The sequence below is a fragment of the Miniopterus schreibersii genome, assembly GCF_964146895.1.
Source record: "Miniopterus schreibersii genome assembly, chromosome: 14".
Lineage (NCBI taxonomy): Eukaryota > Metazoa > Chordata > Mammalia > Chiroptera > Miniopteridae > Miniopterus > Miniopterus schreibersii.
This window is the reverse complement of record NC_138114.1, coordinates 36287547-36305993: the sequence shown is the minus strand read 5'-3', so window position 1 is coordinate 36305993 and position 18447 is coordinate 36287547. Positions and strand designations below refer to the sequence as shown.

Genomic DNA, 18447 nt, shown 5'->3' with positions numbered 1-18447 from the left:
GTACTACGAGTCCATGAGAACCTGCTTCACATTCATCCCACTGGGAAGTAGTCACATTGAACAGCGTAAGGCTGCTGCGCTGTTTCTGCAGTAGTCACTCGTCTTTTTCAGCTACACCCTTAGGGTTCAGCATCACAAGTAGCAATGGCAGAGATGGGGACAGCTTCCTGGTAGACTGTGGGCAGGGCTAATAAATTCTGTACCAAGGATATGGCCATGCTCTGATGCTGGCAGATGTGCGTTTATTAAGCTGGTTATAAAGTATGCGAGGCGAGTCCTGGAGCTGTTCCCAGCGGGGTGGACTCCTCGGTCCCGCATTCTCCTTTCTGGGTAGAGCTGGTGGAACAGCAGAATCCATCTGGATGGGTTAAGTACAGAGTGGTTGGCAGAGCCTGGGAGGCCTCTCTTGGGGGACATTTACTTCCACTAAAGCAGTATTATTGACCCTTGTTCACTTTTTAGGACTCTTTGACAGCCCCCCAGGGTCAGATGATGCAAAGCTCATCGATACATTTTATCCCGGAGATCAGCAGTCTGTGACATTTGGAACCAAGTCGAGAGTGGGAATGGGTGGCATGGAAGCCAAGGTAAGAATCTGGCACCTTTACTGCCTCTAACAGTTATAAAACCAAAATGCCGTTCCATCATTTTTACTTTTGTAATTGTTTGTGGGCTAATGGTTCACATACTAGGCACATACACAATTACACATGCACATATCTAAATACAGGCTTAATGCATGTTGTGTACCTGTATTCATGTTGTATATGCATTCTTTTATTAATATTACATAAAGAGTGTGTTCATACTGTAAACTCCTTAAGGGCAAGGTCTGTATTGTTTTCATAATTCATAAATCCTCTAATGTTATTAGCTCAAATATTTCTTGATGAAATCTTGCAAAAATTCTTCTCTCCCATTAATCGTTCTAAGAAGCTATACTCTTAAGGTACAGCATCACACATAGCAATAGCAGAAATGAGGACAGAGCCCCATTTACAAAAGCTAAAAGTTCTCAGCTTCACACTCTGGCCAAACACCAGACGGGACAGACACCGAGTTGAGGCACAGTATGTCAGATGTGGATGTTGCGAGTCAGAACATGCTGAGCACGAAGGGTAGATTGCTTCATCTTTAGGCATCATGTGCCACGTTTGGGCTGGGAAGAGTGATGGGCTGGGTGTGTTTCAGAGCTTCTGAAACAGTCCTTCGTATACTTAAATTGCTGCACATCACATTGCATTTTATATCTTTTTGCAAATGTATAGTGCAGGTGACTAGACCCTGCAAAGGTCTGAATTTCATCTTTGGATCTGACTGACCTCTCCTCTTAGGTGAAAGCAGCCCTCTGGGCTTTGCAAGGCGGCACTTCTGTCGTTATTGCCAATGGAACCCACCCCAAAGTGTCTGGACATGTCATCACAGACATCGTGGAGGGAAAGAAAGTCGGCACCTTCTTTTCTGAAGTCAAGCCTGCAGGTAAGTAGTCCTTTGTGGAGTCCTGTGGTCTGTGGAAGATAGCTGGTGACACCATGGCTTAGATGGAACGGAAGACTGAGCTCTCAGTCTGGGAACAGAGATCACGGAATTGATGTTGCCGGTATTGTGAAATGTGGTGGTGTTTTGAATACTGTTTGCAAAACTGGATTTTGCTTTGCTTTTGTAAAATTTATCCAAGCAGCCTAACTAGGCCTCCTAGTGTTCTCTAAGATCACTAAGTTAAAGAATATTAGCAACCGTTTTATCAACAAACATTATACTAGGCCCATGCGGTGTGCCAGACACTAATAGACACTAATAAACACTAGAGATGCCTAAGATACGGTATTTGCCCTTACATGTTCACAGAGATACTCGCATTACAATCTGCACTCAGAAATGTAGACACATTAGAAAATGTAAGTCAAAGTGGAATTGAACTCTAGAAGTTACATTGTCTACCCCAGGAATACAGACAAGTTTCTTGTGTTCATGCCTGAGTTAATCTGGTGTATCCTTTTGCCATGTTATTGGTCAGAGTGGTCTCTGTACATGCAACAAGACTAGCAAGACACCAAGTGTATCGCCCACGCATGTGATGAGCCTGTGTACCTGCTGAGATAGTGACAGGAAACTAAGCTAACCATGATCTGATATTTGCAAATGTGCTTGCAGGCCCTACCGTTGAGCAGCAAGGAGAAATGGCTCGATCAGGAGGGCGGATGTTGGCCACTTTGGAACCAGAGCAGGTAATAACCACCCTAGCTGATGGTTTTGTTCATTTTCAGAGTGAGTCATGCTGTGAGGTTTGGACACAGGCCTGCTGTTTCCCCCTTTATTCCTCGTGTCCCCCAGAGTTATCCGAGTTACAAGTCTGATTCAGGTTCACTCTGCCTTCTGTCTTTTTCTAAATTTTATTTTCCCTTTTGTCTTTTGTGTCTGAGGCCTCAGGTAGCTTTTCATCATCCTGATGATTTGATCAAAAACATCACGAAAGTGATGAGACCGAGGAGGCTCCCTAATCCTGTCACATACTGGGCATGCAGACATAGGAAAATGACTCATCCAATCATCCAAATCCTCTAACTGACCTATAAGATAGAAGCCCAAGGGCCTGCTTTATAGTCATAGCCCCCACCCTGTCCACAGTGAATGTCAGTTGAAGTAGCAGATGCCATGAGGCTGGAAATTCGGGACGGTCAGGTGGGCGCTGGGGGCTGGCTTCCCAAGGCTTGTGTTGTTCAGGATGGGTTTGAGAGATGTATAGAGCTTTCCTCTGAGGAGTACTTTGGCCTGAGAAAGGAAAAGAGAATCTAAAATAACTACAAATGGAAAAAGGAAAGCAGAGGAAGAGCCTAGCTTAGCTTCTGTCTGTTAAACCACTGTTACTCCTTCAGTAATCACCACACTGACTTCCTACATTTCCTAATTGAGGTGGGTAAGGCAGGGGTTTCCTCAGACATTCAAGACTGGACCCCCCTTTGAATTAATGAAATAAATAATTTTCAAAAAAGAAAATCTAGATTCAAAAACTTACCTGGGAAATGAACTATATACAGCAAGTGGTATTAAATGTGTGGAGATGTGATGCAAAGTGCTGGCCCTGTCTCACGGATAAGTTGTATAATTCATCATTCCCCCTTCCGCACCTTGGGCCAGGAGTGGTAGAGAAGAAGAGAAGTCAGAAGAAATAGGGGGAGCTTAACAGTGAGAGGGAAGGCAAACAGAGAGGAGCAGTGGTGGGAAATGAATGATGGGAAATAAAAAGATCTCATTTCCCTGGTGACTTTGGATTTAGGAGCAAGGCCTGGCATGCTCAGAAGGGTAGATTTAAAGGAGCAGGCGTGCGTCCTTGGATAATGTTTGCTTGTTTAATGTTTTAGAGAGCAGAGATTATCCATCATCTGGCTGATCTGTTGACGGACCATCGAGATGAAATCCTGTCAGCGAATAAGAAAGACTTGGAGGAGGCAGAGGGTAAATACCAGGCAATTTGGGGGTTGATGTTAAGGAGGGTTTTGTTTAAGTCTTACATCATAGTCTACCTAAAGTCACGATCCTTATAGAAGAAATTGTATGTTTTGCATCCTACTTACTGAGGGTTGGTGGTTAGTGTTCCTTGGGTTCTTTCAAACTATACACACTACTTCCATCCCCTTTCCCAGATATTCTAAAACAACCCCCACAGGGGCTTTTTTCATTCCCCGCATGACTGTTATGGCAATCTCAAGGCAAAAAAGAAAAAAATTGAGGACCTCACTATTGTAGACATTCAGCTAACAGCAGCTAACATTTCTTGCTGCTTTTCTGTGTTGCCAGGTATTGTGCTAAGGGCTTAACAGACAGGGTCTCATTTTATCTTTACAATGTAGCACTATGAGGTAGCTACTATAGAAGAGTAAAGCACAGAGAAGTTGTCACCATGCCTAAAACCATATGGCCAGTGACAGATCCGGATTCAAACCCAGATGGACTGTGCCTGTAAAATAGTTGTAGAATAGGTGATGCAGCCTGTAATGAAAGACAGCTTATTTCCTAGTGAATTAACCAGGGTTAGCAACAGGTGCCAACCAGAAATGCCCTCGAGGTGCTAATATAGAGGAGAGAGATGGCTGAACGCACTTTGCAGAAAACTAACTATGTAGAGCCAGGTGGGCCCTCTCCCTCTTTCTCACCCTTTTCCTAATTCCTTGCCTTTGGCACCCTAAAATAATGGGGGTTGATTTTGGGGGTTTTTTAATCTTCTTCTCTCTTGAATAAATGTACCGTAAATTAAACATCCAAAGTAGTGTTGCTTTGTTCAAAGAAACCTTGCAGGCTCATCGACATTATTTTCATTCCTCAATACACGTTTGAGCCATTGCTTTGGAACTTCCTTTGTAGTTTACATCTAGTCTTTTGAATTTTTGCAGTATTGGAAGGTGATAAAATAAACTCTCAAAAATGGAAGAAATCTTTGATGACATCTTATCTAGTTCTTTAAAGTAAAGTAAGTAAGACCCACAGAGGTTAAAGCTGTTTTTCACACTATTAGTGGTTGGCAGAACTCTTGACTTCAGATACCAGTTACTTCAGTCTGGAAATTCACGAGGATACACAGTGGCTTAAGAACAAAGTCCTGGGTAGACGTGAACATGGTAATCCCCTTTGATTCAGGAGGCCCATTTCAGGAAATGTACCCCAAGAAAATACTTCAAGAGGAGAAAACAGCTCTATGTAAAGATTCTTAGAGCAGGATTCTTTATTGCACTGAAAACTGGAAACAACCTGAATGTCTAATAACGTGAGTGTGGTTAAGTGCATTAACCTGTATCAACTCAGTGAAATATTTAATAGTCATTAAAGTAATTTTGCAACATGGAAAATGAAAGGTGAAAAACTGGAGTGTAACATTTAACATGCATTATAATTAAAACTTGATTTTTAGCACATGGGGAAATGTGAAGGAAATTAATTGATATAGTTAAATGATCTTGATATTGTGTGGTAGAATGATGCTTTAGTATTTTTCTTAATATAAGGTTGGTTCTTCCTCTCCAAAGTAGAAATCTTTTTATTATCTAGGTGGGTGTGGCTATAAAAAAGAAAGGGAACATTTTCATACTCTCAGCATTAACTACAGTGATGATTTATGATATGTGATTCCGTATGGTTTCCCTGAGTATGTATTCATGCATATACTTGTACATGTGTATGTACAGAGAATCACTCCATGCATACTGTCGTATTTAAATTTAAAGAAAATTGTATATATGAACTTATAATTCTATTTAAGTTTTTATTTCAAAAGCAAACGTCTTCATTGCTTCTGATTATGAAAATCATTTATTATAAAAGATTGAAATAATTCAGAAATATAGACAGTGATCACCACTGTTCTGATGCCTTCCAGACATGTATCCATGTCATGTTTGATAAATAGGATCCTGTCATACATGCCGCTTTGTAGTTTTACTTTTTCACAAGCTATACTCTGAGCAGCTTTGCATATCATTTGATACGGCTGTTTCATGTTAACTGAATTTATAGTTGGAATCCAGTTTCCCATTATAAAAATGCTGTGATAAGTATCCTCATTACATGCAAGTTTATTCACGCAGATGATGTTTCTGGAACTGAACTGGCTTGTACAAAGGATATGGGTTTACATACCTTTATATGCCAGATCTGCTCCTTTATCATATATTCTTCGCACTTCTCCAGGGAGACTTGCAGCCCCTCTGCTGAAACGCTTGAGCCTCTCCACGTCTAAGTTGAACAGCCTGGCCATCGGTCTGCGGCAGATTGCTGCCTCCTCCCAGGACAGCGTGGGGCGTGTTTTGCGCCGGACCCGAATTGCCAAAAACTTGGAACTAGAACAAGTGACTGTCCCAATCGGAGTCCTACTGGTCATCTTTGAGTCTCGCCCTGACTGTCTACCCCAGGTCCGTGACTAATGCTGAGATAAATCTCCCAAAGATTCTTTTTTTTTCTTAAGTGAGAAAGTTTTATCTTTTTTATCCCAAAAAAAATAATTTTTGAGACTTTGTTCTCAGGTTGTTCTTAAGGTAATTTATGTTATTGATTCTTGCAGTAATTCCAAAGTAGGTGTTTATATATGTGCATTTTGCCATTGAAGAAACTGAAGTTTATAGAAATTACTGTGAAACTTACAAGGATGGATCTGGGCCTCGAGCCTGGATGAGTCTCCCATACCATGACACGGGAGCACATTTCCAAATAATTTAGCTCACTGGGCACTTTGTTCCCTCACCCCTGCTTGCCTTCTGCAGGTCGTTCATCTCAGATCTGGTTTTGCTCATGTGAAAAAGGCCCCTTTATTATCAGCATCACAGATAGCTTCCTGTAGGTACATCTTAGAAAAAGAATATCTAGTAGTGATGGAAACTAGAATATAATCCTCTTCAGGAATCTGACATATCACAGGCTAATGTTGAGAAGCCATGTATTAAAGAGCTTGCCAGTAGCCATGCTCTTGTTGCCTTAAACTCTCCCAGAAATCTGGGACTATCGCCCATTGGACTATCCAGTAGGATGATACCAGCTCTTTTTTTGACCTAGCCACTAAGTCTCAAAGACAAAGTCTATTTAAAAAACAAACATTCAGCACTCTTTACTACAGGGCATAAGTGACCATGGGAATCCAGAATGCTTTGTGGAGGATTCTCCCTGACACCACCTAAAACCAGCCTGTTCACCCAGGCACTCCCATACCATCTGGCCCCTCTGACCTGTTTCAGAAATGCCCCAGAGAGAACTGCACAGTCCCCTCTGCTGGTAGAAATGGGTCTTAGTCTCTATGCAGGCCTTGTCCATGAAGTTTCTCTGCTCCCTTTTAGCCACACTAGCTGACACTTCCCAAGGTAAAAGGTTTCCTCTTTAGCCAACTACGGCTGTGGTTCCTCACCTGGGGTCTTACCTTGGATAGTATCACAGGATCCTGAATCCTAAAAGCTGTATGCAGAATTCAGTGTGTTTGTACATTTTTCTGGAGAAAGTTTATATAACTTTTATAAGGGTTCATGAGCAACAACAAAAAAAGATTAGAAGCCATTGATCTGGAGATGAACATACTCATGCACGGTTTTTTAGTCAAGTGTCTTTCCCTACTTAACCAAAACAGGAAGATTCTTATTTACTCCTAGAGTGTTCGGAAAGTTAAGCTCCATGCCCTGGGCGAGCAGGTCAGTGTAATGAGTTCTTTGTTCTAGGAGTGTGGCTGAATCCCCCCTCTGGATGGCCTGCTTTTTCCTACCCAGACAGGCTTGTGCTCCATTCTCAGCATTCCTGCCAGAGCTATCCAGGGGCTGGCGGGAGCTCTGGTCCTCTCCAGGTTCTCAGCACCAGGCATTTAGAGCTCTCACAACAGTGACAGGGTAAGATGTGGCCAGAAATGCTGCCCAGCCTCGGCTCAAGTCAGGTGAGCAAGCACCTGAGGCAGGAGGCAGCTGAGCACCCGGTCATCATCGTGACCACTGTAGGGAGGGGGCCATGTGACCATGGCCACGTAACTCAGGTTACTTTGCTGATGGTGTGGAGGAAGAATTAAGAGTTTAGTTCCCCAGATCAAGTGATTTGGCTCCATTTAGGGCTCCCAGCCCTGCCACTTATAAGCTATGTGTCCTTGCAGAGTCACCAACATCTCTGGGCTTCAGTGACCTTATCTGTAAACTGGGAGATAAAATAGATACAGTACTTAATTCACTGGAATGTTGTGAAGATTAAACAGGGATAGGCCTTATAAAATGATCGACACTGTGCCTGGCACAGGAGAAGTGCCCAGTGAGTGCTACTGTTGCTGTTATCTTTTCCCTGTGGTTCACTGCTTCCCCCTTTGATCTGCAGGTGGCAGCCTTGGCTATTGCAAGTGGTAATGGCTTGTTACTCAAAGGAGGGAAGGAGGCCGCACACAGCAACCGGATTCTTCACCTCCTGACCCAGGAGGCCCTCTCAACCCATGGAGTCAAGGAGGCCGTACAGCTGGTAGGTCCCTGAGGATGAGCCAGGTCAGGTCTTTGAGTGTTTGAAACAAAGTTTAGGCCATGTAAGTCCAATCCAGTTCTGTGGGCAGGCTTGACTGAAGTGGCAGCAGGTCCTGTGTGTCTGCTGACATTGGATAATGCCAGATGGGTCTTCAGTGGCTTAGGAAGGCCGCTCTCACACAGCTGTGTCCTGGCACTATTGACATACAGGAATGCCTGTTAGCCCTTCATTCTTTAGGTCACAGGCAACAGGAATACCACAGCTAGAGTGTGAGGCCTCGGTTCTGCTCACTGGCGGAGTGATTTAGGCCAAGTCAGATGAGATAAATTTTTATGAAATTTGTCATAAACTGTCATGGAGCGTGTAAGTATTAGGTCATGCTGTTACCATTACTTATTATGGTCATTATTTTAACCATTGTCTTATATTCTTCAACTGTCAAATGGAATTTCTGAACTAGATAGCAAGAGCTACAATTTATTGAGCGCTACTGTGGGCTCTTCCTTATCTCACTTAATCCTCTCAACAACTCTACGAGAAAAATATCAATTACTAGGCCCATTTTATAGATGGGGGAAAATAGGCTCAGAAGTTAAGTAACTCACCCAAAATCACAGTCCGTAGTGGAGTTTAGATTTGGACTTAGGCTGGCTCCAAATCCTTCCCTTTTCCATCAAGGCCCACTCGCCCCAACATTCCAGGGTTCTTTGGGCTGCTGGGGGAGGGTCTCCAAAACCTGCTGCATCACATGCTCACTGATGAGAGTCTGGGTTTTTTTCATGGTGGAGAGACCACAGATTTTAGGGATTCAAATTGCAGCTCTACCACATCCTAGCTTAATTCAGCCGGCTTCCACCCTTCCCTCCTCCCCATTGATGTACAACATACATACAGTAAGTATACAGACCTTGTGTGATTATTGTCTGTATGTATATATATATATATGTGTGTGTGTGTGTACACACACACACACACACACACACGTATTAGATACAGAACAGTTCCAACACCCCAGAGGCTCCCAGGTGCCCTTCCCAGTCAGTATGCCCCTGCCTCACCAGCAGGTAACCACTGTTTTACTTCTTTCACATTCAGTCTCTTGCCTGTTCTTGAACATCATATAAATGGAATCACACAGTGCGCTCTTTTATGTTGCATTTCTTTTGCTCATTATTATGTGACGAGCTTCATCCACATTGCTGCACCTTTAGCAGTAGTTTTCTCTTTCACCGCCATGTACTATTCCATTCACATGCACATACTACAGGTTAGCCTTTCTTTGCTGATGAATAGTTGGGTGGTTTCCAGTTTTGGACTGTGCAGATTAAAGCTGCTATGATCATTTTTGTACACGTGCTTTTGTATTTCTCTTTTAAGTAACATGACCATATAGGGGGAAATTAAAAATCAAGAAGACGAAATGATGCCCATAATACCAGTGTCCTAACACAAGCTCTTTCATCAGTCCAGCCAGCATCCCAGGGTTGAGGTGGTCAGCAGAAGGTATGAAGAACCATGACTCCCTAGCAAGACCCAACATGTCATTAAGGCCTTGGGTAGAGAACCACCAGGGCAGCCACTTACTCTTGCGATCCTCATCGCCTGGCATAATCTATTCCTCCTCTAACTTCCAGAGATAGCACTTGTACCTCTCCTGGCATTTTAAAAATTATCTGCCCAGTGGATGACTGGTCATGTCGTAGCCCCGTCTTTCCTTCTGGACTCTGAGCTGCTGGAGGGCAGGGTCTGGTCCTGGATGTTGTCATGCAGAACACAGCACCTGATGTGCAGTGTTTGGTGCGCATTTGCTGGACAACTTCAATTCCCGTGATCAGGGACTAATCTTGTGTTGGAGCAAGTTTTCAGTGGATTTAGCGCTCAGGAGGTGCAGATATTTGTCTGTACAGGAGGTGTTGCTGCTCCTATACTTTGTGGGGTTAGAAGATGCCCTCTTCATCTTTTCCTTCTCCTCTTCAGGTGAATACCAGAGAAGAAGTGGAAGACCTTTGCCGACTAGACAAAATTATAGATCTGATCATTCCACGCGGCTCTTCCCAGCTGGTCAGAGACATCCAGAAAGCCGCCAAGGGGATCCCGGTGATGGGGCACAGTGAAGGGATCTGCCACATGTACGTGGATTCAGAGGCCAGTGTCGACAAAGCCTCCAGACTAGGTGCGCTGGGTGGGGTCCCCTGTTTTGGGCAAAATATTTGTCAAATCCTCTGTGGCTCTGGATCATGTTAATAGAAAAATTCTTTGTTCTCCTTCTTTAGTCAGAGACTCTAAATGTGAATATCCAGCTGCCTGCAATGCTTTGGAGACACTGTTAATCCACCGAGACCACCTAAGGACACCCCTGTTTGACCAGATCATTGACATGCTGAGAGTGGAACAGGTAAGACAAGCCCACAGGGTTCACATCCCTTCCTGCCTTCCACATGGAGATTGAGAGCCTGTGGGATTAGACCAGGAGCATCTGCCGCACCATGTGAGGCAATTCAAGAAGCAGTATTTCTGAGCATCTGCTGTATACAGAGTTCTGGGCTAAGTACACAGAGATGAGTAAGACATGGAGACATGCCCCCTGCCCCTTAGTGGGTGGGAGAAACCCACACAAATAGCTTCATTACAGAGTGGAATGTGTTTAGTGCTAAGAGGGTTCATAGATAAGATGGATCACAGGGCAGCCCACTGAATAGACTGTTTCTGGCAGCTTTTTTTTAGGCGGTATTGGTTTGAAGTTTGTGTGTCTGAACACACATTGATATTTGGATATGATTTGAAAAGATTGTGCAGAAATGTTCTCAAACCAAGAATCTATTGTATCCACCCCTGCACAAATTACTAATATTAATGCACTTAATACAGTGGTATTTGGGAGTTAACAATTTGTATAATATTCTCTTTTTCTGAGATTATTCTCTTACTATATCAGTAAGGTTGTGAGCAACCCATGCTAGTAAATTTCCAACATGTATGTATACTCCATATGCAGGGAACGGGGTTTTTATAGTTAGGTGTTTGTGTTAGTAAAATGCCAGCAGTCAGGGGCTTATGTGGATAGCCTGTTCAATGCCTGGCACAATCTTAACATTCAGAGGCTTCCTCCTTAAACCCCTGCTCTAGTTTTGCTGAGGGCCTGTTGCCAGCAAGTGGTCATTCAGCACTTTCAAAAGCAGGGCGTCCTGGAGGTCAGAAGGCTGCCCTTGAGAGGAAGGCAGGGACTAGTTTAGTGTCCAGGCCACAGGAGCCTTGGCCTTCTCAGCTGCAGGCCCCTCCCTCTGTCGATCCTGGAGGAAGCGTGAGCTTGTTTCCTCGTGTTGTGTTTCTGTTGTTGCCCCTGGACTTCCTCTGTTCCAGGTGAAAATTCACGCAGGCCCCAAGTTCGCCTCCTATCTGACCTTTAGCCCTTCGGAAGTGAAGTCCCTCCGAACTGAGTATGGGGACCTGGAGTTGTGCATTGAAGTGGTGGACAGCGTGCAGGAGGCCATTGACCACATCCACAAGTACGGCAGCTCCCACACGGAGGTCATCGTCACGGAGAACGGTCAGTGGGCAGACGCTTCAGCATCTGGCATCCGCCTTCTCTGCCTACACCTCCGAGGTGGTTCTGCTCCTCTCAGTCCCTCTTGTCCCGCAGGAAACATAATCTGAACAGACAAGTGATGATGCCTGCTGTCGGTGGCATTTGCTGGTTTGCTGAGTACTCTCACATCTGTTACCTCATTATATAGTGACAGTGGCCCCGTGGGAGGAGGCAGGGAAGAGATGATGCCTTCGCCCTGGCCAGTTTGGCTTAGCGGTTAGTGTCCACCTGTGGACTGAAGGGTCCCGGGTTCAATTCTGGCCAGCGGCGGGTGCGGGAGGCAACCAGTCCATGTGTCTCTCTCATATCCATGTTTCTCTCTGTCTCTTTCTCTCTCTCCCTTCTCTTTCTGAAAAGCAATGGAAGAAATATCTTCGGGTGAGGGTTAAAAAAAATAAAGACTACTTCTTCTGGGTTAGAGGTGTTACCATTTAATCCACACAACAGTCTTTCCATGTTATTGGAATAAACCCATTTTACAGCTGAGGAAACCAAGCGTTGGGATTAAGGGCAGAATCAGCTCCATGGTTGTTCATCCACTGTGCAGATATGTACTGGAACACATGCCCAGGTGTCAGGCACTGGGACCCAATGATAAAGGAAGCCAGTCCGGCCCCTTCAGGGGATTTACAGTCAGTTTATTGGGGAATCACAGCACTACCAGTAGTAACAGCCAACATTTACAGAGCACCTATTGTGTGCTAGACACCGATGAGTGCTCTGCAGTGTCAGTCAGTTTACCCTCTTTACAGCCTTGTGAGCTAGGTCATAGTGTCGCTCCCCATTCTACTTGGGCACAGAGAGGTTCAGCAACCTGCCCAAGATAACCCAGCTAGTGGGTGTGAAGTTGGAGTTCAGACTTAGACACTCTGGCTCCAGAGCTTCTAAATAAATAGTGTGGACAGGCCATTGCAGCAGCGAGGGTATGTCTGCAGAGGAGCTCGGGGTCCATCCCCGTCTTTCCCAGGCATCTACCTTCCACAGCAGTGACTGGTGAGGCCAGTTTGCCTTCTTCCTCTAGGTTTTTTAAAAATCCATGTTTAACCCATGGGAGGCCCCTTGGGTCCTGGACCCCACCCAGTCAGTCCCTGGTGAGGGGCTGGAAGCAGGGTGTTCTCTGCAGGTCGTCCTAACTCAGTTTCTGCTCTCTCTGCTGCAGAGAAAACAGCAGAGTTCTTCCTCCAGCACGTGGACAGTGCCTGTGTGTTCTGGAATGCCAGCACCCGCTTCTCGGATGGCTACCGCTTCGGACTGGGTAAGGAGGACTCCAGTCATAGGAGAAAGGCGTCCCTGTGAACCACTGTGTAGTCTAAGGAGCGTGGTGAGGGTGGAGGAGACAGCTCTCTTCTGTGGTCACATGCTTGATCAAGATAGTAGAGAGTTGTGGGAGGGTGGGGACATGAGAGAAAATAATAGCTGGTAAAGTCCTGTACTCTGGGCATTTCACATATTAAGAAGGCAGGTACTTACATTTTCCTTTCCATAGCTGGGGAGACTGAGGTTCAAGGAAGTGAAGTAACCTGCACAAAGTCACGCAGCTGGCAATCAAACCCAAATTTGTGCGAGCCCAGAACCGGGGTTGCTCCCACTACAGTGCGAGCAGACCACAGCCTGTCTCCATACGCAGGTGTGACAGGTATATGCACCAGAGTCCCCTGAGAGCACTGCGATTGCAGACTTACTTTAGAGAGACACAGCCAGGCTGCCTCAGAGCTAGGAATTCCCCATGAGGACAGGACAAAAGAAGGTGTGAGTAACTATGCTGGGCTTACTTGTTAGCACCAAAAACAAGCAGGGAAGCCCAGGGGTGCAAGGTTTACTTCTAAAGCAGACTGAAATAAAAAGCTTCAGAAAGACACCCTTCTGCCCCATCCAACTTTAATAATGGAATCTCCATCCCCAGCAGTTAGGGACTTTTCAGACCCTGTCTGGTTTTCAGGGGTACCATTTTACAGAGCTCCAGTCAGGCACTTAAGATACCTGAGAAGTAGTTCAACCACTGGAAACATTTTAATCCCTCCGAACTTTTGGATAGATGACCTGCCTAGAGAAATAGTTCTCACTGAATTGTTAAAGGTTATTAAAGGGAATTTTACTCAGTTCTTAGTCATTAGACACTTTATTTTTGGTTTCCTGTCTCTATTATGCTGGGGTTTTGCTTTAATATCACATCACTTGCATGATCTCTGTAGTCCATGGCCTTGAAGAAAAAATGGCAGCATACTTTTAAGGGCTGAGGCACCCAGCTTTCCAGTGAAAGCGAAGGTGTGGGGAGAGCAAGAGACCCTCCATCATCTTTCCGCCCCCAGCTCAGAGCAGCAGCTCAGACTCTGGTTGAGCCAAATGCATTAGTAGTAGTGACAGGTAATATTTATTGAGCATTTATTGTATCCCCAGCGCTGTGTTAAGTGCATCACATGCAGTATCTCACTTAGTTCTACATCATGGATCTATTAGTTTTCTCATTTTTTTAAATGAAAAAAAACTAAAGCGCGAAAGATGGTTAGGTGACACACCCAGAGTCATGTGGTCTCTACATTATTAAACCAGGGTTTGAATCTGGTGCTCACTCTCCTTGCCAACTGCTACCCCCAGCTCAGCCCCCCTTGGGTCTCTGCCTTTGCTCCTCCCTCTGCTGCAGCACCTCCACTTGCCCCTCCGCCGCCAGCACCTCATTGTTCAGGGTTCAGGGAGGCACCCACCCACCCACCACGCAGTCTGTCACTGCACCCTTCACCCATAACCCAGGATGTTCTTGGCTGCCTTGCCCACAAGAATATACGCTCCACAGAAACAGGACCTGTAGCAGTTACCCCCTTATCCCCAGGGCCTCCTGCACAGTACATGCTCTGCTCAGTACAGTTGTGGTGGACACCAGAGTCCTGCCTCCAGCCTGTGCGGTGCAGAGCACTGAGCCAGACCTAGGAAGACCCCCGATGTCCCCACGTGTAAGCCTGGAGCAAGAGGGGGTGGGAGATGAGCAGCACTCTTGCATGTGTTCAGTCTAGTGAGAGCGCAAGTGCTAAGAATTTTGGGGGACTGAGAACATATCCCTCTCTAGGATTTGAAAAATATTTAGGGAGATGGAACCGCCATACTAAACATTGTTATACACCTCAAAAAATGCACAGTCCAGACACCAAACAGATATCTGTCGGACACAGCACTTCTGATAAAGTATAAAGGGGAGGCCCATACGTTGTGTTTCATGAGAAAGGGGCTTGGTGTGATTTACAGCGACCAGAGAACACGTGCAGACAGTGGGACTCAAGCTGGCATGGGGAGGATGGGCAGGAGTGTGCAGGGCGAGGGTGCCAAGTGAGAGGAGGGAGGGGGCTGGTGGGCAGACAGGAAGCAGAGGCAGGAAAAGCCACACTCTCACCTGTGCCTCTCTGCAGGAGCTGAAGTGGGAATCAGTACCTCGCGGATCCACGCTCGGGGACCAGTAGGACTGGAGGGACTGCTTACTACTAAGTGGCTGCTGCGAGGGCAGGACCACGTGGTCTCGGATTTCTCAGAGCATGGAAGTTTAAAATATCTTCACGAGAACCTCCCTGTTCCTCAGAGAAACACCAACTGAAAGCAGGCAGAGAAGAGCCGGGAAATTCCCAGAGGTCCTCATAGGCAGACTCGGCTTCAGAATCTCGGGTGAGCCAGGCCCCGGAAAGTCTTCCTGTTGGAACGTACACCTGGGCTCCTGGGCTCAGTTTGGCAGCATCAGTCTTGGTTAATGACTCCAAATCCAGCTCACTATTTTCTTTTTCTTTGTTAAGTTAGAAAATGATTGTTATGGGTAGGGACTTTGCTTAATGGCTCCAGATCAGGACTTTGCTTCCCATGGTCCAGTTTTCTTCAGTGATAGAAGCAGACAGGTCCAGTTTCCCCACATAAGAGGCAATGGAAAGATTATGGCCGCTTCTCCCCTTTTATTGCCTCAGTGAGGTCAAGTCTCCCTTGGCATTTGGTTGGTACTAGAGTCAGCCATACCTACTGTTTCCACATTTCTTTTCTTTCACATGTAATCATCTTTGAAAAGGAAAGGTCTGGAACTTAGAAGAGGGGCAGCCTCTTCAGCATTCTCATCAAAAACAATCACAAAAATGGACCAAATCATTTCCCCTGGGAGGGCAATCGTTGTATTTATTTGTGGAATGAATATAAATAAGCTTTCGGACGCTTTCTGGGCCCAGGAGATTCAGCAGTACCCATGATGCAGTTGGGACCTGGAGGCGCAGAGTGTCAGGATGATGTATCTACAACATTTATGCTTGAAATTTTTATACGAATTATTGTCATCCTATCTTTTCCCTCCAAAATAAAATTAGAGGATTATTTTAATACTTTGGATTCTTCCCCCTTTTTGAGAAATAAAGTTCTTATGAAAAGCCTATGTGCTGGATTGGTTTTCTCCTCATTGGCTATTATCCTCTTCCTCAGTTTCCCTCCCTGGTGGCCCTCACAGCCCTGCTTTTCCATACTGTCTCCTCCAGAAGCTGGTTGGGGGACAGCCAGGCCCTCTGACTCAACAGCATCAGTGGAAGCAGCCCAGGCAGATGCCCAGGGGAGGGACTCGGACTGGGAGAGAGGAGAGGAAAATGGGAGATGAGGCACCAGGAATTTAGGGGCTAAAAGTGTGGCAACGGTTTGAAGTTGGGGGCATGCCACCATTGCGCCTGGTCCACACAGCGTCCACTGGGCTGGCCAGAGCCCCAGCTGACCTCCCTGCCTCAGGGTCACCTGTTTCGTTGACAGCTCTAACCCCTCACCTTCCTCCCTCTGTCCAGCTCCTGTTCTTGGGGTCCCTAGTGCCTGGCAGTCTGCAGTTGGAAGATGTCTCATGAGGGCCCTTGCAAAAAAACAAGCACTTGCTTGCATGCTGATGTTTATCCTCAGAGGATGTTTTATGAGTTACGGTGCCGTGTGGAATGTGTTCCCAGGCAGGTTCCAAACTACCTCTCACCCAGACCCTGACACCCCTGGCAAGTTACCCTGCCTGCCCCGTCCTCTGAGCGGGAGTTCTGGCATAGCTTGCCTGAAAAGGCAATGAAGTCCCGCTGACACTGTATGGCAAATACCACCATCAGCTCACAAGCAGACAACAAATGCCCCTGGCGTCTAAAATAGAAAGTGACCCAAGGAGGCTGGGCCCTTGGGGAGGACTGCACTGCGGAGGCTGGGCCTGGATCCGGCCCTGAGCAAGACAGAGAAAGGAAGCCGGGGCAGAGCACTCACAGGACTGGGGCAAGCAGAAGTCTGGGGGCAGGGACGGGACACGTTGGAGCCGTGAATATGCCAATGTGGGGCAAGGGCATGTGGGCCAACGGGGAGGCATTGCATCCAGATGGCCGATGGTATAATCTCCACTGGAGCCTCTCTTCTTGGGCAAGAAATGGGGCGGGGTTTTGTCCGGAAAGCACCGTGAAACTCGAGTTACTCAGCAAGACCATGTCCCCTAGGCAGCAGCCTCAGCGGTGGCCGTCAGCTTTCTCCCTTGTCTCACCAAAGGGCCAGGAGGACCAGGGCCTCGCAGACGCCCCGCCCGAAGGCCTGCCACTGCTTGCGGGCTCGTCCCAGCTGTGGGAAGGGGCTTTTTAGTTTGAAATCTCCCCTGTGGCCCTGCCCGGCTTCCTTTTCCTGGCCACTAACTCAGGCTGCTGAACCAACAAGTCCCTGAAGTTACCAGATCCCCAACCAAGGAGGGAAAAAGCCTCGGATATTATGTAAGATAGAAAGGTCTCTTTTAATTATTATTATTATTGATTTGAGAGAGAGAAACACTGATTTGTTGCTCCACCCATTTATGCATTCATTGGTTGATTCTCATATGAGCCCTGACAGAGATCGAACCTGGGTGCAAATGTTCTTTTTTATCAAGCCAAGTTTACTTGGGTTTAGGTTTTCTTTTACCTGATGCTAAAAAGGTGTCTCAGTGATACAGTATATACATACATTACAGGGGAATTTATGAAATTACTCTTATGGAAAGAAAGATGGGCAGCTGAGGGCAAGATTTTAAGAGACGTTTTTGCTCAATATTCCTTATTTTGTGGAACCATCTCTCCATTTTGCGGTAATTCTGCCCAGCCTGTGTGATTCAGAGAGGGATGCTGGTATCCCAGTACCTCGCTATTTTTAGTGGGAGCCTTGTGACTTGGGTCTGATAAGTCTGTTTCCCTGCTAACTGTGATTGCTTCAGGGCTGAGCATGTGAGTTAAACTTGGCCACAAAGCATACTGGTGGAATTGAATTTTTACTGCGGTTATTAGAAAAAACTCTTTTTCTCTTGAGTTATAAACTCTAACTCTCAAGGACTAAAGCTGATAACATCTACCTTTCCACGCAGAGAGACTGTAAGAAGTATCCAACACAGGGAGCCATGGGATAGAGAGAGACTTTGCCCACCTAGTTCCATCTGTGCCTGAAACACACCCCGGACTCAATTCAGTAATTTCTCTTTTTGCTTAAGCTAGTTTGAGTTGGATTTCTATCCCTTTCATCTTAGAAGACTCCAGATAATATACCTGTGATCAAATGTCTACTCTGCCACTTAAAGTGACTTTGGACAAGTCACCTGACTTCTCTGAGCCTGTTTCCTTGTAGGAATATTGACACCTCCTACCTCACAGGTGGTCATTTAAATGTTTGGCAGAGCATGGGCACATAGCAAGTACTCAATAAACGGGAGAAGGTCACTTGCTGTGGTTTTCAGGTCCCCAACTGTGTGCTTGACTCTGCACTTCATAAGAAACCCGAAGTGTCTTCTGTTCCTCATGAGACAGTTTATAGAAGCCAGATCTTTCCACTTCAGCTCCATCGGGTCACAGAAGACCAGCCTTGCCCTCCACATGAGCAGGGAGGAACAGAGTGCTGAGTTTCATTAAACATTTAAGCACCTGCCG

The 18447-nt window shown here is 45.9% G+C and overlaps 1 protein-coding gene across 2 annotated transcripts in view; it reads left to right on the top strand.

Annotated features, from left to right (window-relative positions):
* The window catches only part of ALDH18A1 (aldehyde dehydrogenase 18 family member A1), a 33903-nt gene extending 17965 nt beyond the window's left edge, over positions 1-15938 (top strand). For both annotated transcript variants that reach the window (XM_081158646.1, XM_081158647.1), the window contains exons 8-18: positions 463-587; positions 1335-1479; positions 2155-2228; positions 3363-3456; positions 5683-5903; positions 7825-7962; positions 9940-10135; positions 10236-10357; positions 11323-11509; positions 12708-12803; positions 14947-15938. In XM_081158646.1, the coding sequence (XP_081014772.1) occupies positions 463-587; positions 1335-1479; positions 2155-2228; positions 3363-3456; positions 5683-5903; positions 7825-7962; positions 9940-10135; positions 10236-10357; positions 11323-11509; positions 12708-12803; positions 14947-15128 (1580 nt within the window). In that variant the 3' untranslated portion in view covers positions 15129-15938. The remainder of the gene's footprint in view (positions 1-462; positions 588-1334; positions 1480-2154; positions 2229-3362; positions 3457-5682; positions 5904-7824; positions 7963-9939; positions 10136-10235; positions 10358-11322; positions 11510-12707; positions 12804-14946) is intronic.
* The last annotated feature ends 2509 nt before the right edge of the window (positions 15939-18447 follow it).